This window comes from Populus alba, chromosome 10, assembly GCF_005239225.2.
Source record: "Populus alba chromosome 10, ASM523922v2, whole genome shotgun sequence".
Taxonomy (NCBI): Eukaryota; Viridiplantae; Streptophyta; class Magnoliopsida; order Malpighiales; family Salicaceae; genus Populus; species Populus alba.
In genome coordinates this window covers 13,017,225-13,038,519 of record NC_133293.1, presented here as the reverse complement: position 1 = coordinate 13,038,519, position 21,295 = coordinate 13,017,225, and the positions used below count along the sequence as shown (strand labels likewise).

Genomic DNA, 21,295 nt, shown 5'->3' with positions numbered 1-21,295 from the left:
AAACTAAGAGTACCAGAACCAACTTTTTTAGTCAATTTTAAAGTGGCCATCTAGGATGACGTGAGTCGTGTAACGGTGATGGCATTTAACGAGCATATTTTTTGTAGCGATAATGTTCAACTAACGAGCCTAATTTTAAGCACTGGAATATGAGGTTTACAACCTCGGGTACATCAGCACGCAAACTAAAAGAACTAGAGTTTTAATATAGAAGAACATAGTTTAGCCGATTAAGTATTGAGTTTAATTTTTAAAAGTTATTAATTTGAGTATTATAAATTTCAGAATTATTAAAAACTTATCTAATTATTAGTTTTAAAGATACAAAAAATTAATTACATATAAATTGATCCAAATACCAAAAGTTTTTTTTAAAAAAAAACATGGTTTTTTATACATGTTACATGGTTTTTTATTATAGATGAAAAATGAAGCACAACTATCCTTTTTTATAATTTCTTTTTTTAATTTGAACTATTGATCGAAATTTGACGAGACTAGACTTTGTGTAGATGAATAAATATGAACTTTAAAAAAAAAAAAACTAGTATTGTAAATTTTTTTTGCGCAAAATAACATAGTTATAAAAAGTTTTTTTTTTTAAAAAATAACATAATCTAGTAAATGTAACAGTCAAGAATAATTATATTTATTATGGACATTTTTAAAAAATAATTAAAATGGTTTAACATTGACATGAAAGACAAGAGAGAAAATAAAATAAAAATGAATAAGACATTGAAGGTACACCAAGTTTGGATGATGATATTTTGATATGACTTAAAAGATTTTGACATAATAAATCTAATAATAATAAAAAAGATCACAACAATTGTCGGAATGAATCATATATGCCATCAAAAAACAAGTCGAATTATACATGCCATAAAAAAAACAAGCAAGTCATTCTATTGCTTTTCTTAAACACGGTATTTTAAAATATCACCATTCATAACCATGAATTTTATTTATTTTACTTCAATTTTCTTGGCCAATGCCAGTTTGTGAGTTTTTTTTTACTAACCATGTTAGAAAGGAAATCTAGTTGGTGGACATGGCATGAGCAGCTTGCTTACATCGTTCAATTACTATTCAATATTTTACACTATTTATTTTTTGACGGTCTTTCCATGACGACCTCTTGTATCTCAAACTCCTGCCGCTATCCTTCGAATATGGATTTTTGCTTTCTGTTGCAAATTTTATCTTGTTTTTTATGACTCCTCCGTTAGATTGGAAGATAATTAATTGAAAAAAAATATATATTAGACTTTGATACTTAAAAAACCTCATCTTAACCATCGATAATTTTCAAGTCACTCGTCCATCACAAAGAGCTGTAAAATAGCATAATTGTTTTTCATGGAGAGTTTGGAAATAAAAAAGATAAAAGAAGAAGATTGAAAAAAAAAGGTGTTGGAAAATCTGATCCATTGATAATCTTGACTTTGCCACCTCCCGTTATGAAAGTCAAAGCCCAGAGACACAGGGACTTCTTTATCTCATTTTATACAGGGTTGAGCTCATGATAAGAAAATTTTTGTGGCAATAATTATTTTTTAAAATAATTTTTATTTAAAAATGTGTGTGTATATATATATATATTACATCAGTATATTAAAATTATATAAAAAAATAATTTTAAATAACAAAAAATCTCTACAATGATTTTTATAGCGTCAAACTATAAAAACAGGATAAAACTTTTTTTATTGCCGCCGCATTCGTAAATGTAAGAGCTAAATGGACTGGACAATTAGCCAAGGGCCAAGTCCCAGCTGACCTTGGTTGACCCTAAACAATGATTTCCTTTAAAATAAAATTAAGTGAGATGATATACTTTTAAAAAATCTATTGCTGGTTGAGGATGACAGCTGGGTACTGAAAGATATAAAATGTCATAATAATGCCCATTTGATTTTGCAAAAGTAAGCTCATGTAAAATAGTTTTTTAAAAATGACTTTTAAAATTTTTATTTTACAGTAAATAAATAATCTGACTTAATTTTCAGAAAAAATATTTTTTTATTTTAAAAAATACTTTTCAAAAAATACAAATAATTTTCAAAATATATTTTTATTTGTTGATTATATCAAATCTAGTTATTAATTTTTTATTTTTATATATTTTATTTTGATTTTTTAATTTTTTTTTCTAATTTCTTTCCTTAAAATCTTATTTATATATCAACTCTGATCTTTATTTTTTTGATTTTTTTTTATTTTTTTAATTTAAAATTTTCATTTATCATATTTAGTCTTTATTTTTTATTGCAATTTATTTTATTTAAAATAATTTATAATATTATATTTTTTTTTTAATTTTATTATTTTTCATCCTTTTTATCTATCATATTTGTTTTTATTTTCTATAGAAACCACTTTTCAAAATAAAACTAATTTCTAACCAATGAAATAGCCTAAGGATGTATTTGGAAACATGTTTTCTAAAAAAATGATTTTTTTAAAAAATAATTTTTATTATATTTTGAGGTTTTAATATTAAAAATAATTTTTAAAAAATAAAAAAAATATTTTTTTAATATATTATTAAACAAAAATATTTTAAATTGCTACCATATTTTTCAACAAGTAATAAAAACATGTTATAGCGCTGATAGGATCTCAACGCTGGATACCAAATGTTTAATATATATTAAAAAAAAAAAGGGAAAACAAAAGGAACTTGAATGTCAAATGTTAGGTGAAAGCTGCGGTGTATCACCAAATCTTCCATGCATGCCTTGACCCTGGCGCCCTAAATCCCAAGTGACTGTAAAATCTTGCAGTTCATAATCGATGGTTAGACCATCAAGGACTCTAGTAGAGTAGTTAGAGCGTGTTTGGTAATAATTGTTTTTTAAATAATTTTTTATATTTAAATATATGTTAATAATATTTTTTTATTTTTTAAAAATTATTTTTGATATTAAAACATCAAAACGATTCAAAAAATACAAATCACATTTAATTTTAATAAAAAAATCAAAATTAATGGGAACACAGTTTACACCGAACCAATTATCCACGACAAACCAAAGTGGTCGCTGCTGCAAAGATGAGAGGCTACTTTAACCCTTTCTTATAGTGAGATATTTTTTAAGCTCAAATACTTTCAGGGAGAGAATCTGAACCCCTGAGCCATTGAAAGTGTTAAAAACTCACTGTCACTGCATTATAAAGTCTTGACTCTAAATTCTCAACAAGCTCTCAAGTACAAGTACCCCTATCACGTGGTATAAACACTATTTTAGTGAGATCTTTTATATAAATAGTAATGTAATGTAATTTTTTTCCAACTTTCATTTTAGTTTTTTGTTCTTGCGAGTTGAACGACGATGAACAACGAGATTTGTGATGTATAAGAGAACTGTGTTGAAAACTACAAACAAATACACTAAATTACAAATTATAAATATACTATACACACAGACACACACTTACTTCCAAAATATAAGTAAAAAAATACTGTTTCTTCCAAGATTATATATAAAAAAATTCCCCAAACCCTGAAAACTTGATTGTTTGGGAGAATTTTTTTTCCCCAGGGTTTTGAAAGATACAGTATATATATTTTTATTTATTTTTGAAGAATAATATTGCTATAATAATATATGTCTAAGAAAATTCATAGTCCGGAGGGAAACAATTTTTCTTTCTCTGGATTTTGGAGAGAAACAATAGTTATTATTTATTTATCCCATGGCAGTTTATATGTGGAGAGAGAAGAGAGGAATGGGAAAAAAAAATTAGTTTGCGGGTAAACAGTATTTTTTTTCAAGAGCAAATATTAGTATAATAATATATATTTCCATATTTAATATATTTAGAAATTGTAAATCAATATATCCAATAGTTTTCAACATGTATTTGTTAACTTTCATCACTCATGAGCAAGAATTTTATTATTTTTCTTCTCCTAACATTAATATAGTTTTAAAACTTGATATAAAATTAAATTTGAGTTAAAAATCTATAAGATAAACTTGATATAATCAAATTTTAAAAAAAATTAAAATAGCATCACCTAAATTAATTTTTTTAAAACTCAAAGAGTATTGAGCAAGGTCTACATAGGTAGATTATGTTGTGAATTAACCTGTGTTTTTACCAGTCCAGGCTTTGGTTGGCCTAGTTCTTGATCGACCTATTGAGCCGGTTAGGGTTTATAAGGGCTTAAAATCTTTTCTATCAAATTTCATGATAAAGGGTTAGATTTAATCATAAGCTAAAAATGAACTGTGCGGGTGTTTTTGCTGGTAAAAAAAAAGAATCGCTTATGACTTGTCAACAACGCGAGGACAATGCTTACCAAAAAAAAACAACGCGAGGACAATCTGGTAAACACGGGACAAAAACAAATCCACCTAAAGGGACTGTTTGGTATCCTCGCTTGTTTCTTGTCCTATTCCCTCTCCCAAAGCTCAGTCCGGATTCCACGAGGTAAAAGTTGCAAAACACAACTATACTTCACTCTCGCACTCGTGTTATAATCCCACCTAACCACAAACACAGAACCAAAAACACAGAGTGAGAGAGAGAAAAGGGGGAAAAACCTTGGCAGACCGCGAAAGCCATTTTTCTCGTAAACGTCGATAACCTAACTTCTCTCTCGATCTTGATCTAATTATTATATCTCGAAGTGATGGCTTGTGCAAACCTTGTAAAGCTAAACGCAGCGTCGTCTTCATGGATCGGCCAAAAGTCACCTTTCGGCCAGCGATCTCAGGGATCCTCAACTCGCCGAGTCTCCTTTTCGATCCGTGCCAGCTCTTACACTGACGAGCTCGTCCAAACCGCTGTTAGTTCCATCTTCTTCTTCTTCTTCTTCTTCTTTTATTTGGACTTGTTTTCGTTGCTGATGCTTTATTATATTTGCTGGTTGACAAATCAGATATTCGAACTTGTTTATGATTAGATTGCTTGGAATGCTTCTACTGTTACATCTATTAAGCTTATGTTAAATCCATGCATCATTTCATAAAATTTGTTTTTGTGTTTTTTTAATTTCGAATTAATTATATTCTTTTCTCTACATCGATTTGCTTTCTAATTTTTTTTTTTATATATATGACCTGTACGTGTATATATTGAATGATTTTGTTATTTATTCCTTTCAATAATTGCAGTTCTGTATATCGCTTCAGTATCTCTAGATTTTATTCAGAATGGAAGGAGACAAAGAATTGGGTCATCATTTGTTTTTATTTACGTAGTTTATTGTGCAAAACTGAGTCTGGCTTCTGGATTGATGGTGTAGAAAACTATTGCATCACCTGGTCGTGGTATCCTTGCCATAGACGAATCAAATGCAACCTGTGGGAAGAGGTTGGCATCTATTGGCCTGGATAACACCGAAACCAACCGACAAGCATACAGACAACTTTTATTGACGACTCCTGGTCTTGGCGAATACATTTCTGGTGCCATTCTTTTCGAGGAGACACTTTACCAGTCTACAACTGATGGAAAGAAGTTCGTGGATTGCCTGCGTGATGAGAACATTGTACCTGGCATCAAAGTTGACAAGGTGCATTGTCAATAGAATTTACAAAATATAAATCATGTATTGGATATTTGGTTTTTCACTTTCACAATGAGCTTATGTATGTGTTACTTCGCAACTTTTATTGTTTCAGGGTTTAGTCCCCCTACCAGGTTCAAACAACGAGTCGTGGTGCCAAGGTTTGGATGGATTGGCTTCACGATCTGCTGAATATTACAAGCAAGGTGCGCGTTTTGCTAAGTGGTAAGTCTGCTCAAGTTCTATGTAATATTGTAGTGCTTTTGTTAATCTATTTAATTTGTCTACTATTCCAATAGCATTTTATATTCCTTGTTTTATTGTTGCATGATCACATTGGAATATCCAGGAGGACTGTTGTCAGCATTCCCTGTGGCCCTTCTGCACTGGCTGTCAAGGAAGCTGCATGGGGACTTGCACGATATGCTGCCATTTCTCAGGTATTCTTTTGTTCTCATAGTGCATTCCTCAATCATATTTCCAAACCCACTTTCCAATGCATTCCTTTTCTCTTTATTTTACATCTCTTTTCTTGGCTGGGAGAGGTAGGGGTAGTCTGTGGTTTGTGCTGATTTATGTTACTCCTCAGAATTTGTTCAGGTGATTAGCAGTTTGGAATGTTGGTTGGGATTTTCCCATTGAAAAATAGGTTGACTTTTATTGTTGTGAAGTTGTCAGGTCCTGATAAAGCTAAACTACACCCATTCCTCATTTTGGTACTAAGAGATTCGAGTTTTTTGAGGTTCTTTGCTATTCTTTGTTGATGATAAATTTTATGTGCAGGATAACGGTCTTGTGCCCATAGTTGAGCCTGAGATTCTACTTGATGGGGACCATCCAATTGACAGGACCCTTGAAGTTGCTGAGAAGGTCTGGGCAGAAGTCTTTTACTATTTGGCTGAAAACAATGTTGTGTTTGAGGGCATCCTTCTTAAGCCTAGCATGGTAACGCCAGGGGCTGAACACAAGGAGAAGGCATCAGCAGATACCATAGCCAAATATACACTTACGATGCTTAAAAGGAGAGTACCTCCTGCAGTTCCTGGTATCATGGTATGAATACTGGAACCCTGTTTTTATCAGGAATCTAAATTGATGTACATTTATTTCTTGAACACTTCTGTCTACTTTTCAGTTTTTGTCTGGAGGGCAATCTGAAGTGCAAGCAACCCTCAACCTCAATGCAATGAACCAAAGCCCCAACCCATGGCATGTTTCCTTCTCTTATGCACGTGCACTGCAGAACACCGTGCTCAAGACATGGCAAGGACGCCCTGATAACGTCGAAGCTGCTCAGAAGTCACTTTTGGTGCGTGCCAAGGCTAACTCCTTGGCTCAGCTTGGAAGGTATTCTGCCGAGGGTGAAAACGAGGAAGCTAAGAAGGGAATGTTCGTAAAGGGCTATACCTATTGAGCAGCATTAATCAAAATTAGTACTCCTCGCCCCCAAATAATATGTAATTTCGCCTTTTGTCTTGTTCCTTGTTAATTGCTAGCTATGCAAGCTGAGAAGTTATAGCATCAGGTGATAAGCTTCTTTGTTTTTTTCTTATGTGGCTAACGCCAGAGAGCTTGAATAATATCGTTGCGAAAGGAAAACTTTTGCCAACTTCGATCAGTGAGGTGGGTTTAGTGTAATAAGGAAGAATATATATATGTTCTTATTTTTAAAGATACGTTTTGAAAATGGCCCAGCAGCATCAAGATACATTTTAAATACATTTCTTTGAAAAAAATTATAATTACAGCCCTGTTAAGGTGATTTTAGAATGAACTTGGTCCTGGGTCGAAGAAAAAATGGTTTTGGTTGAAAAAAAAAATGAAGTAAGGAATTGACATGGTTTGGCTCATGACCTTATTGATTTGGGGTAAATCTTCATTTTTTATTATTAAAACCTTGGGTGGAACTTAAAATTTTTTTAATCAAAATTATATATTTTTGAAAAACTATGTTAATTCAAATTGATCTATTCATTTCTTTGGGTTCTTATTTCCTCTTTTTTTTTTTTTAATGAAAATGACAGCGTGCTCAATAAAATGACAATGGATGCTTATTATTATTATTTTTTTTCTATTTTGTTGTCTTTTTTTTTTTATCGATCTAGAAAGACAAGCTCGCTCAACTCAACTGTGTTAAGCCGGCACACCGCCAGAGAACAACCTGAAGAATCATCGATCAGAACCTGTAAATATTTTCAACCAAAAACGATACCGTTATTTCACCTCGCATGCTATCTTCTCTCCTTCATTCACCTCCCTGGCAAATTCCCCAAACCGTAAAACCCTCGACATCTGTCTCCTCCACAGCAATGAAGGACCGGTCGCCGCCTTCCTCATTCGGCGCCGTTTACGTCCCTCCACACTGCCGTATCCGCTCCCTCGTCTCCACTCCCTACTGTCACTCCTCCTCTAATGCTTCTTCTCCTTCTCCTCCAATTGGCTCCAAATTTCACGAAAATCACAGCAAGAGCACTGCTGTTTTAAACCCTAGAAACCGTCCTCCTCTTCATAAACAACAGAGAAACGGCGTCGCTGATAATAATGATTTTAACAGTAATAAGAAACCGGCACCGAAATTTGTTTCTGCCTACGATGACCGAGAATCAGAGGAAGGCTCTGATCTTGAAACGGACACCCCCGTGGTTCAACCTGTGAGTAACGTATCGATCAATGCAATTTCTACATCGAATCAATTTATCTTAATTTTTTATTTTTTAATTATTCTTCAAAACTCTGGTTGTTAGGGTGCTTACCTCTCTGATGACATTGAGGAGTGGAAACGGAAACTAACAATGCTTTTGCATGACAAGGAGAAGCAAGAGTTGATCTCAAGAGAGAAAAAGGACCGGCGTTATTTTGAGCAAATAGCTGCTCTTGCGAGCAAAATGGGCTTGCACAGGTGGTATCTTGTATTTCTTGATATACTGCTGGTTTCCACTTGGTGTTTTTACTGATTTTGTTTTTATTTATCTTGGCAGCCATTCCTATGCGAAAGTTGTTGTTTTTAGCAAGGCTCCGCTTCCAAACTACAGATTTGATTTGGATGACAAGCGTCCGCAGAGGGAGGTACTTTCTCCTACTTCTATTTACAAAGTTCTGCTCTCATCTGTCTGTAGTTTTGGTTCATAAACCAAAACAATATCGTTATTAGCTTTGAAAGCTGAATTGCTGAAGTATCATTTCCTTTTTTGCTCTTTTCTGGCCCCTGTTTTTGCACGCTTCATCTCGTCCTAAGCTCTTAAATCTCTTTCAATTGAATTTTAGGTCCGAAACACCGCATATGTATTTTCAATGTCCATTTATTCTTGTTTTCTTTTGTACATTTGTTTGCCCCTTGTTGGAAAAACCTTCTGCATGTTCCATAAACAGCTTTTGTGCTTTTCATTAAACATGGTTTGTAAGCTTTAAATTGAAGGTTTGAAGAATTGGCAGGTGAACTTACCTCTTGGTTTGCTACAAAGAGTTGATGCTTATCTTGGAGACTACCTCTATCAAAGGTCCAGGATTAATAGTAATTTTCCAGATACATTTTCTAGATCAACCAGCAGTAGTCTCTCCACAGATGATGGGCTTTTTGAGCAACCTGAGCCACTGGCATCCAGTAAGGCTGTTATGGAGAAAATTCTGTGGCGAAGAAGTATGCAATTGTGTGATCAGCAACAAGCTTGGCAGGTTATCTTACCCTGAATAATATGGAACTATGTCATGTATCTATTTCTATATCAATGCATCTCTTCCATTTAGCTATCATCTCAGGCAAATCTCCATACCAGTTACTTTGTGAAAAATTGCCTCAAGAAAAATCCTGGAGAAAAACCAGTCCCACTGGCTTTGGAACAATCGTTCTTTTGTGACTTGAGAGGATAGACAGCATGTAAACACAAATACTATTATTATTTATTAAAAAGCAGCTTTGCAGATGGGCTTTAAACCCCTGTCACTGCTAGGAAGGTGGCTCCTCGTCTCATACAAATAAATGAATAGTATTGGTTTTCCACTTTGTTTTCCCACACTTGCATACAAGTCCCATACGATCCAATATCTTCTCAAGCAGATAATTAATGTACCTTTTTAACTAAAAATTGCACACCAGAATTAGCTTGTCGTTTTTTTTTTTTAAAAAACAAGGGATGTGTATTGGGATTTCATTCGCGGGAAAAAATTGAGCTGTATGTATTTTATAAAATTTAATATCCTGAACTAATTATTAGGCTCCGACACCAATATATTCTACTCTTTTCACTGATAAGATACCCTATTATTTTTTTTTAAATAAAAAACCCTAATAAATACGATGTCCTAGGCTTTACACTGGTAGGCCCATGTTTGAACCTCTGTTCATAACACCATCACTTTATTATTATGGTGGCAGGGTTAATTTTTAAAAGATTGCTTTTCGTTTTTTACCTTAAATAAAATTTGGATTATTTTCTTTTGGCATTGCTCCATGCCTCAGCTTAGATAATTGTAGGTGCCTTACGCATTCTCAAACTTGGGTTGTTTACGGGGACAAATCCAGACTTCAGCTCTTTTGAGGGGCTAAAGTGTTGCATTTTCATTTTGCAATGGCCATTTTCACATAAATGTTCTGAAAATTTGTAGAGAGAGTCCCTCTTGTAACTAGCAGTTTTGGATTGCACCTTGTCATGTAACAGACCTTAGCTCACCATTTTTAGTATATCAATGTGGTGGACCACAGATGATTTTTCAAATTATATGTGCAAATAAGATTTGGAGAATAATATCATCAGTTTCAGACAACATTTGGAGCTCCTTGTCCTTGCATTTAGTTTGTAATCCTAATGAAGGGGAAAATGTTCATCAGGCCCTTGCTAGTTTGTGTTTATACAGTCTATCATAATATCCTGAGCCAAAACCATTATTTACAAGTGGATACTGGTCCAGACTTAAGACTTGCTAACTCTCCTCTTCATTGAGGTTGTCTATAAGTCTGGATGGTGCTAGGTAACTTGTTGCCCAAGTAAGAATACATGCACAGAGTACTTGCAAAGATTGTCTGAGATTCTAGTATGTTTATTCATAGTTTTGTTAAACATTGATTTTTTTTTTTTTTGATTAAAGAGCTTAAGAGGTTTAAATTGTTTTTTGCGGTATGTTTCCTGATTTGAATTCTGAAATATGATGAAGTTAGTTTTTTTAATTTCTTTTAGGAATCTCCAGAAGGCTGCAAGATGCTTGAATTTCGTAAAACTCTTCCTGCTTACAAAGAGAAGGATGCCATATTGGCAGCCATTTCACAAAATCAGGTTTGTAATGCATATGTCTTTTGTACTTTTTTCTTTTCCTCTTTTTTTATAAGTTGTTTGGTTCCAACTTTGCATGGGAATCTGTTGTCATTAATTTTCTTAAATGAAGGTATCTGTCTGTGTTTCTAAGAAATGAATGTATTCAGCATAAGGGTTAAGAGCTCACACTTGGTTTGTATAAAGTTTATTCAAGCTTGTCTAAATGCACCAAGCTAGAATACCTTTATGTTACTATAAATTTCCTTGTCTATAATCCATCTCTCCTGCTATTAAACCTCCTTTGAAGTTCATTGCAATGATGTAATAAGCTGGTCAAAAGGAAATCATTACTTTGGATAGGTTTTCTATATTTGAAGATGGTAAATCCTGTGGTCTCCTGAACTTTCAAGTTTTTTGTCTTAATTTTTTTAGATGTTATTGTTATATATTGAAGTTGAACTTCCACACACACGAGGATGGAAAGAATTGTTATGTTAGCGTGGATTGATTCCTAGCTTTGCTTGTCAATATTATTCAAGAATTAATGCTTCATGATTTGCAAAATACCCTAACTTTTTGTACTTTACAGATTGTTATAATCTCTGGTGCAACTGGCTGCGGCAAAACCACGCAAATTCCACAATTCATTTTAGAATCTGAGGTAGAATCTGTTCGTGGAGCTGTTTGTAATATTATATGTACACAGCCAAGACGAATATCTGCTATGTCTGTTTCTGAAAGAATTGCTTCAGAGAGAGGGGAGAAATTGGGTGAATGTGTGAGTTTCTTCTCAGAAACATTCTGGGTTACTTTGTCCGAATCACTACCTTCTATCAGTAACACATTTCAAGAAATTGAAGCAAATCTTGTTGTTTTATTGGCTTTTGTTTGAAGGTCGGATACAAGGTTCGGCTTGAGGGTGTAAAGGGAAAAGATACCCACCTTCTCTTCTGTACCACTGGCATCTTGTTGAGAAGACTGCTTGTTGATAGAAGTTTAAAAGGAATAACTCATGTGATTGTGGATGAGATTCATGAACGTGGAATGAATGAAGGTAACTTTTAGCTGTTTGAGGTTTTATTTTGGGGATGATGAGATCTGATTACTCACAATGAACTTTTGACACCAGATTTTCTGCTCATTGTCCTTAAGGATCTCCTTCCTCATCGGCCAGAACTGAAGCTGATTCTGATGAGTGCAACCCTTGATGCCGAGCTTTTCTCATCATATTTTGATGGAGCTCCAATACTACGCATTCCAGTAAGCTAAAAGTCCAGTTAGCAGTGTTGCACCATCTTCTTTCATTGTTTGTCGAGGCAATTTATAGTTAGAATCCATCAGTATGTGAATTTGCTTGGGCTGTCCCTTTTCTTTGCTTCCTACTTGCTGTTTTATTTTTATTATAAATTACTTGTGGAGAGAGAGGAAAACATTATGCCTTTAGTTACGAATAATATTCCTTTGGAGATTTTTTCTTTTTTTGGTCATTTGTAAAGTTTGTGGTTTAGTGCTGGTATTTTTAAATCATGCACTGATTATGTGTTGTAGTTATGATGCCTGATCCTGGTCATTGCACTGGTATGACAAGCATCTGGTGATACAAACAATTTACCAGCGGATTCTTGATTTTCTGCCTTCAATAATACATTGAAATGATGGTCATTGTTTATTCTTCCCTAGTTTTAAAGAATAAAAATACGAGTTCACAGGATAGTAGAATTATTTTTTTGTTAGAAGGTGCAGTGAGACTCTTTTTGATTGTATACTAAATAATCCTCCAGTTTAGGCAATGTGACGAGTAAAGTTGAAAATGCAGAGTGACATCTATTCTGACTAGCAAAGATGGGCTATGGTACATTTTTTTTCTGCTTTCATTATTGTTTGAGAACAACTCTCCACATTTATTGTAGTCATCTTATTTTTATTCAATCTTAAATTACCCAATGTAGTTAGGAAGTTCTGTTTTTTTCTTTATTGTTGTTGTGGTAAATATTTCCTTAAATACTGATTGGTCTTGCCATGACTGGTTAAAACTTATTTATTCAATGTGCTCCATCTATTTTGGCATGTTAAATCTTTTATTTGTCTCTTAACATTATTATTATTATTATTTTTGCAATCCATGGGTTGGAAGGTTTGTTCTAATGGTCCTTCTTTTAACGGTCTTATTTAGGGTTTTACATACCCAGTACGAACTCATTTTCTGGAAAATATTCTGGAAATGACGGGTTACAGATTAACCCAATGCAACCAAATTGATGGTTATGGTCAGGAAAAGATGTGGAGGATAGGCAAACAAGCTCCGAGAAAAAGGAAGAGTCAAATTGCTTCAAGTGTTGAGGTATAGATGTTCCTAAGGTTATATTCTACCATTTTGTAATTTTTATATATTTTGATTTTTCTTTTTGCATTTTGAAAAAATATAATCAGGATGCTCTTAGAACAGCTGATTTTAAGGAGTACAGTAGCCAGACTCGGGAGTCTTTGTCATGTTGGAATCCTGATAGCATAGGTTTTAATCTTGTTGAATATCTCTTATGTAATATTTGTGAGAATGAGAGGCCAGGTGCTGTTCTTGTGTTCATGACGGGGTGGGATGACATAAGTTCTTTGAAGGATAAGCTTCAAGCTCATCCTTTCTTAGGAGATCCAAGCCGAGTCTTGTTGCTCGCTTGCCATGGTTCTATGGCCAGCTCAGAGCAGGTAATTTTATTGTTTTAATTTACTCTTCTGATTATTAATTTGATTTGACTGTGGAGTTTCTTGCCACTCGTATGCTTATTTTCTGCAAATTAATGAGTAACCAATAGTGGAAAGCAGAACAGCAAATTCTTACTGCATATTTCAGCTGCTTTTTACTAAGATATTTTTTGGTATCCTATCATTTAAGATTGCATGGGACATTCTTCCCTTTCAATTTTCTTAAACATTACTAATATGATGTATTTGGAATGCATTTAGAGGTTAATATTTGATGAGCCTGAAGAGGGTGTGCGGAAAATAGTACTGGCTACTAATATTGCTGAGACAAGTATCACTATCAATGATATTGTTTTTGTTCTTGACTGTGGGAAAGCAAAGGAGTCTTCCTATGATGCATTGAATAACACTCCTTGTCTGCTTCCTTCCTGGATTTCCAAGGTTTCTGCTCAACAAGTAAGTTCCTCTGTTGGAGATATGAGCTATATAAGATGGCATCTGGTGTTGTTTTTTAGTATATGTTGTGTTTTGATCATCTGAAAAAGTCATCCTCACAATTTCTTATCCAGCATTCTTTCTCTCTTTTAATAACCTCATCGTCAAATAAATTCCTGTATTGGTTCGACACATGGTGGGCTAGTGGGACAGGTATTTCCCCTTCCCAGCATGTGTAGAGTCTGATATTACTGCCTTGGCAAGTAACAGGGAAGTAGCACTTGTAGTTTTTGTACATGAAATTCATTTTGGTGACCAGATAGTAGGTGGTCTCCTATGAACTTTGGTGGTTGATAAATTAGATTGGTCATTGAAGGCAAGCCAATTATCTACAAAGAGCCATTTAAGTTAGCTTTTTAGAACTAGAATAGTTTCATTTCCCCCCTCATCATGTGTGTATGTTTTGTGGGGATGCATTCATCAGAACCATGGTTTAAGTAGCTGTGTGTCATGTTGCTTAACAGTTACCACCAACAAAGATTTTCACATATTTGACTAAAATCAGTCAGCAATAATAGTTTCAATGAATGTCAAATCATTTATAAAAAAATATTTAACCCCTAGCTGATGCATGCACTGATCACAACAATTCAGTGTCGTGTTGAATTCAGATCGAAGATGTTACTGACCAACTGTAGTTGGCTGGATTAATGCGGTTAATGAGGGTTATGCATTATTGTAGCACTACTTGATCTGCTGTTAACTTAGTTTTATCAGCCTTTTTGGTTGGGGGTTAAGCATGGTTGGCCTTAATCCTGAAAAGGGGGTTTCTTTTAATAGGAAGAGCTATACAGGGTTAAGCAACCACCACTATTTCCCCTGCCTTAGCCACTGTAATAACAATTCAGGAGTTTTCTACAATGCCTTGTGTCAAGTTGCAAAACCCTTGTCGCTAAATTCCTTTTTCTAAAAGTTTGGTTGAGATGGTGCAGTATTAGGGTGTTTCCATTGTTTATTGGATCTTATGTGGCCCTTTAATTCCTGCCATTCCTTTCCCAACAATATCTCTTAAGGCATGCATTTCATTTGGAGTTGGCCTCCTGGTTACCTGATTGGGCTAGCCCACTCTACTGGCTAGAGTAGAAAGTTATTCTCTGCCCAACTTCTCGTTCAAATCTATGCAATCAAACCTAGGCAATCACTGGATTCCTGTAATTAAACAATAAAAAAATTTATATGACAAGTAGACAGGGTTGAAGATAGTTTATTTAGTAGAAAGAATATGAAACTATAGCCTTGTAGTGATTGCGCAGTTAAAAGAAAAAAATGAAAAAGGAACAAAAGAATTTATTTTATTCTTGCAAGTTGTAATACATAAAAGGAAGAAGCTACATCAAGGAACGTTACTGTCTGGTTAAATGTTTACAGTATGGCATATATTTGGTCTGCAGGAAGAGATGCAACTATTTCTGTATCTTGTCAGAATGCCAATTTTTTTATTTGTCTGCTTAATTGATATTTTCAAATTCACGTTTACTAACCATGTATAGTTTCTCTTTATATTTTGTATAATGTAGAGAAGAGGAAGAGCTGGCCGTGTTCAACCAGGAGAATGTTATCACCTCTATCCTAGGTGTGTATATGATGCTTTTGCAGAGTACCAATTGCCAGAAATTTTGAGAACGCCTTTGCAGTCTATTTGTCTACAAATCAAAAGTCTGAAACTTGGAAGCCTATCTGACTTTCTATCTAGGGCTTTGCAGTCGCCTGAGTTATTAGCGGTACCCTTCTTTCTTATTTTTATATTCTTGTGACATACTCAGGCATCCTTTTATTTTTTGCCCTTGCCTGTAGAAATTATTGTCAACTTTTCCCTTCATACAAGTGATTTTCTCATGCCTACCTCTTTGACCTTTTGCTTTCAATTTATGTATTATAGGTTCAAAATGCCATTGAATATTTAAAAATCATCGGAGCCTTGGATCAGAATGAAAACTTGACTGTTCTAGGTAAGCCTAAATCTCTCTCTATATTCTTTATCAGTTTTTAGATTTGTGTAACTTATGCTAATGCAAAAGCATATATTGATGGTAAGATTTTGTTCCATTCAATCTGACTATCACTTGGCAGGTCGATATTTGACTATGCTTCCAGTGGAGCCTAAGCTTGGAAAAATGCTCATTTTAGGTGCTATTTTGAATTGCCTGGATCCAGTACTAACTGTTGTTGCAGGTCTTAGTGTCAGAGATCCTTTCTTGATGCCATTGGACAAGAAGGATGTAAGTCACCTTCCAAATCTTATACTGTTAGATGAAAGTCATATTCTTATGTGCTTTGAATATTCTGCTATCAGCTTCAATGGGTTGCACATGATTGCATTACGCTTTTCTTAATAATTCATATGAATATGATCATGCAAACTTCCTTTTCCCTTTAGTTGCTTTTGCTGAGATTGTAGTTAGGCTTAGGTATTACCAATTGGCATGCAAGTATTAGATGTCACCATGAAGGGGGAAACAAACTGTTGACTTAGCTTTCTGTCCTGATATAGATTTAGCATAGCAGTGGCTAGCAAGGGAGCTTTTAGATTGCACTTCTAATAATGGCTGGAAACTCTGCAGCTTTGATGCTGTGTGGTTGCCTGAAGATATGAATATTCTCTGGGTAGTAGGGCTTTCTGTTTTTCTTTTTGTGGCATGTGACTGTTGCGGGTGTTTGTGTGCGTTGAGGTTTGGGGGTGTGGGATTCCAGTTGTAGGACAGCAGCATAGTGATAAACTGGTAATGAAGTCTGATACGCTGCTGATTATTCTTGCTTGTTATTCTTAAAATATTGATCATTTAGGAGGTGTTTGTTTTGCTTGAAAATTTTACAGCAAAATGTTTTCTTGATTTTCTCATAAAATATTTCTTAGGAAAATTGGTCAACATAAAATATTTTACAATCAACCTTTAAACCTTGCTAGTTTATCGGTGTATATTTTCAGCTCATGAAGTTCCATAAAATAATTTATGGATAATAATACACGTACAATATCTTTTAATTATTTCAACCACCACCACCTTGCCACTGCCACAACCACTACTCCTCAACAACCACCATCCCACAACCATTACTCCTATCAATGCAGCACATCTTCATCATCATTCTACTACCATCATATCATTACTTGCCAAATATCGTAAAAAAATTTCCATGTAATTTTTTTTCCATTTGTAAAATATTTTACTCAGAAAAACCCTTAATGTCTATTTGTGCTATGCAGCTTGCAGAGGCTGCAAAATCTCAGTTTTCTGGTGATTATAGTGACCACCTAGCACTTGTCCGAGCCTATGAGGGCTGGAAAGATGCTGAAAGAGATCTTTCTGGATATGAGTACTGCTGGAAAAATTTTCTCTCAGTGCAATCTATGAAAGCTATTGATTCTCTTCGGAAGGAGTTCTTCTCCTTGCTCATGGATACTGGCCTTGTCGATGGCAACCCAACCACCTGCAATGCATGGAGCCACGATGAGCATCTGGTTCGAGCAGTTATTTGCAGTGGCCTCTATCCTGGAATTTGTTCCATTGTGGTGAGTCATTTTATTTTCATGGGTTTTTATGCTTTCACATCATCTTCTGAATTGTGATGTATAGCTCACTAGTTCCGTTGATTTGAAATGGCCTATTTATTTTATAAATGTGCTATTTAGATGATGTGGTGGGAAAAGAGGGATGGTACCTTAATTTTGTGTGCTTTTCACAATCATGAGTGCTGACTTAATTCCATGTACAGCACAATGAGAAGTCATTTTCACTGAAAACCATGGAGGATGGCCAGGTGCTTCTGCACTCTGTAAGTTCCTTCTTCCTGAATGTTATCTCTTCTCTTCTGAAAAATGTGTAAGGGGATCCATGCCCTTGTTCTCTTTTTAGTTGCTTGGTATTTTCTCTCCCCAGAACTCAGTTAATGCTCGAGAATCAAAAATCCCCTATCCATGGCTGGTTTTCAACGAGAAGATAAAAGTTAATAGTGTTTTTCTCCGGGATTCAACTGCTGTTTCTGATTCAGTGCTGCTTCTATTTGGCGGGAGCATCTCTAGAGGGGATGCTGTGAGTTTTTCTCATCTTTTAAAAATCACTTGCTAGCTGGAGTTGCATCACTGCGTGTGGTGGTTTTTCTTTTACTGACCATGTTTATCCATGCATAATTCTCTTACAGGATGGGCACTTGAAAATGTTGGGAGGATTTCTGGAATTCTACATGCAACCTTCTGTAGCAGAAATGTATCAGAGCTTGAGGAGAGAGCTCGATGAGCTGATTCAGACCAAAGTAGGCAAACGTTGGATGGGAACTGGATTTATATTTTTACATTAGTTTTGATATGTTTTGTGTGCTGTCTCTCCACTTCTCTTGCTAAAAGTTTCCAACTGTTAAAGGGTCTGATATTGTTAATTTTTGTCAATTGTTTGTGGTGAATATCGACAGCTGCTGAATCCCAGGATGGACATACACATGCACCATGAGCTTCTCTCAGCAGTGCGTTTGTTAGTTTCAGAGGATAATTGTGATGGCAGATTTGTGTTCGGTTGCCATTTTTTCAAGTCCTCAAAACCAACTGTTTTTGCTACACAGCCAACCTTAATTTCAAGGAGTGATAGTGGACCTGGAGGTGATAATTCCAAGAGTCAGCTCCAGACATTGCTCACCCGGGCAGGATATGCTGCACCATCCTACAAGACAAAGCAATTGAAGAACAACCAATTTCGCGCCACTGTTGAGTTCAATGGAATGCAAATTATGGGACAGCCTTGCAACAACAAGAAGAGTGCAGAAAAAGATGCAGCGGCTGAAGCCCTGCAGTGGCTGGTGGGTGGGACCCAAACAAGCCAGGAATACATTAATCACATGTCAATGTTGCTAAAGAAGAGCAAAAAGGATCATTACTAAAAAAGCTTTCTGAAGCTTCCTATAGACTGCTTTTTTGGAGAGCCACTAGCTGAACCTTTTGTTCCTAGCAATTCTTGAACTCAAGGAAATGTAGTCTTGTTGTTATGTAGGTCCAACTCTCCTTCTCCCTTCTTAAAGAGGAAAAAAACGACAATGTCACTTTAGCAAACCTAACCTTATCTTGATAAAGGGTCGTGGCCAATAGCAATTGGACAGATGCTTAAGTCCACGACAGGAGCTGCAAGCTATTGCTCATAACTTGTGGGTGATTTGGAATATCAGATAACCTGCATTTAGACATGGAGTTGAGCTGAAGAGTCACCGTTAAGAGAACTGGTATGGATCTCTCCACTTTATCCAGTTCATGCTTTTCCTGTGGAGCTGCATGATTGACAATGCCTGAAAGTGTAATATCAGAGACCAACCACTTCTGATTTGTTGCACAGCATCGGAGATGGGAATCAGAGCTAACCCCTGTTTCGAATCCAGTATTCATTTTGATTGGATTTTTGTATAGTTAGGTGAAAAAAGATTAGGATGCCCGGAACATCATGGGGGCTGTATGTACGAATGTGTAAATTATTCTTACATGATTTTTAGCTACTTTCCTTGTCATGGAAGGATCCAGGGTACAAAGACCTGTTATTCTGTTATGCCCATGAATGTATTATATTGTTCATTTGCATGTCTGTTGCCTTTAAGGTTTGATGGACGCTTGGGGTTCGGATCAACTAGGTGGATTGAATTTCAATTTGGGATATCAGTTGGTTGTGGTCAAGTTTTTCCAGTCTCTGAAAACCGAGCAAAAATTGTCAGTGATTATAAATGCTATAGATGGCCAACAAAGAATTCGAGTCTCTAGATGAGAGCTAATCACATCTAGAGGCAGATGGACCGAGTGGCTGCAAGATATTAATGAAAACACGCTACTGTAATCAGATGATTTTGAGGAATGTCATTGACCTCTTTCTCGCCAGTCATCTTAATTTGATGGTGATTGGTTAAGACAATAACATCCGTGGCCCCCTGTCTGAATTTTATAACGACATGAAGGTACTACTGATAAGGGAATCAAAAAAAGAGGCGAACACTAACCAAGTAACCATCCATCATTATCTTTATATGTCGCAAACGGACTCTGATTTTGAAGAACTCAGAATAGTGATGAATCTAGTGATAATACATCTGATGGGCTAGGCTTTGGCAGCTTGCTCGAAGTCTCATTCTAAACACCAAGGTCCCTTTACTGCTCAGAACATGACCCCTATGCACTTAAGCTTCCAAGTTCCAAGTGAAGCCAGCACAGACCATTGTTAGAGAGGGCCTGTGCTGGGGTTGGGTTTGCATGTCCGTGACTTTGGTAAGTATTTCCTCCACATGTTTTTTAGTATAGCATTCATTGCATTTGCATGTGATCATGGCGAGTATTGTTTTAGGAGATGAGCTGTTGAGAGTCTTGAGACTGCTGTGTTGACAGATAGATCTGTTGGCTAATATAAAAAACTGTTTTCCTTTCCACAAGCATCACTAGAGATAAAATTAACTTTCTCAAATCTAAAGCCTTCTTGACTTTTTCTAAACGACAAGGGGGGGAAAAAGAACCTCAAGCTCATCAGATTCATCAACGATTCTTCTCCGCCACTTGTTAGGGGATCTCGATCCCTTGAGTTTTATAGTAAAATCACATGACCATCCTCGAAACGACATTGATTTTGCTGTCGGGGTCAGGCCAAGGTTGATCAGGTAAAATAATTTTGAAATCTGGCCGTAAGACTACGGGACAGGCTGGGCAAGGTTTGCTCCTCCATGTCAAGATTCTTCTTTACAAGAGTAAGAAATGATTTTATTCCTTTTTTATTTTTATTTCTAAATTAAGTTTTGCTACTAGAGAGGGGCGAAAGTGGAAGCAAAGATGTGTTACTGTCTGGAATTCTATCATCCTCAAGTTGTACTTCGTTACAACTACTTGTAGAGATCTCGGTAAGTTAGTGCCCAATTGACCCTAATGAATGTGACCCCGAGCATGTGACGAAGCATCTTCGTCGTTACGCTGTAACGTTGCCGGGGTGTCGGGCCCTAATAAATGCCCGTAGGAATTGAGAGTAGGAGTGTTAGGGTCCCTTCACATTTGTATCGTGACTTTAATTTGTGTGGATCATTTTCACTGGTTGCGAGAATGAGGAGCTCCTTGGCCCACATCCTGCTAGCTTGAAATCGCAAGCACAATTTACTAGGCCGAGAAAGGGTCGGGTTCATGTATGTTTCTTCGAGATCCTTAACATCTGGGGCAAGTGGGGAAGTTTGCTGGCTGTCGATGCAAAATATCGATTGTGATAGGATAGCTCGGTCTGTCCATTGAAGGGGTGTGATATTTTGCTTCTGGCTACAAATTGTTTAGCCCTACTTTGCTAGGGGTAAGAAGCTTTTCGGACCTTGGACTATATAATATAATTAGATGTCC

At 35.6% G+C, this 21,295-nt stretch overlaps 2 protein-coding genes across 3 annotated transcripts; both read left to right on the top strand.

Annotated features, from left to right (window-relative positions):
• Positions 1–4,460: 4,460 nt before the first annotated feature.
• Positions 4,461–7,196, top strand: LOC118057892 (fructose-bisphosphate aldolase 3, chloroplastic). The gene is made up of 6 exons (XM_035070624.2): positions 4,461–4,801; positions 5,261–5,530; positions 5,640–5,749; positions 5,874–5,964; positions 6,308–6,577; positions 6,660–7,196. The coding sequence occupies exons 1-6, from the start codon at positions 4,646–4,648 to the stop codon at positions 6,936–6,938; spliced, it is 1,176 nt and encodes a 391-aa protein (XP_034926515.1). The 5' UTR covers positions 4,461–4,645; the 3' UTR covers positions 6,939–7,196.
• Positions 7,197–7,589: 393 nt separating this feature from the next.
• LOC118057891 (DExH-box ATP-dependent RNA helicase DExH5, mitochondrial) lies at positions 7,590–19,519 on the top strand. 2 transcript variants are annotated; one of them, XM_035070623.1, is made up of 19 exons: positions 7,590–8,175; positions 8,269–8,423; positions 8,503–8,590; positions 8,957–9,196; positions 10,696–10,791; positions 11,360–11,548; positions 11,665–11,824; positions 11,900–12,030; positions 12,944–13,111; positions 13,201–13,473; positions 13,852–13,926; positions 15,483–15,686; positions 15,845–15,914; positions 16,036–16,184; positions 17,171–17,476; positions 17,680–17,739; positions 17,844–17,996; positions 18,106–18,216; positions 18,373–19,519. In XM_035070623.1, the coding sequence occupies exons 1-19, from the start codon at positions 7,753–7,755 to the stop codon at positions 18,832–18,834; spliced, it is 3,513 nt and encodes a 1,170-aa protein (XP_034926514.1). In that variant the 5' UTR covers positions 7,590–7,752; the 3' UTR covers positions 18,835–19,519. The 2 variants fall into 2 exon arrangements, with proteins under 2 accessions (XP_034926514.1, XP_034926513.1); XM_035070622.2 differs by having other exon boundaries at positions 13,732–13,926.
• Positions 19,520–21,295: the final 1,776 nt, after the last annotated feature.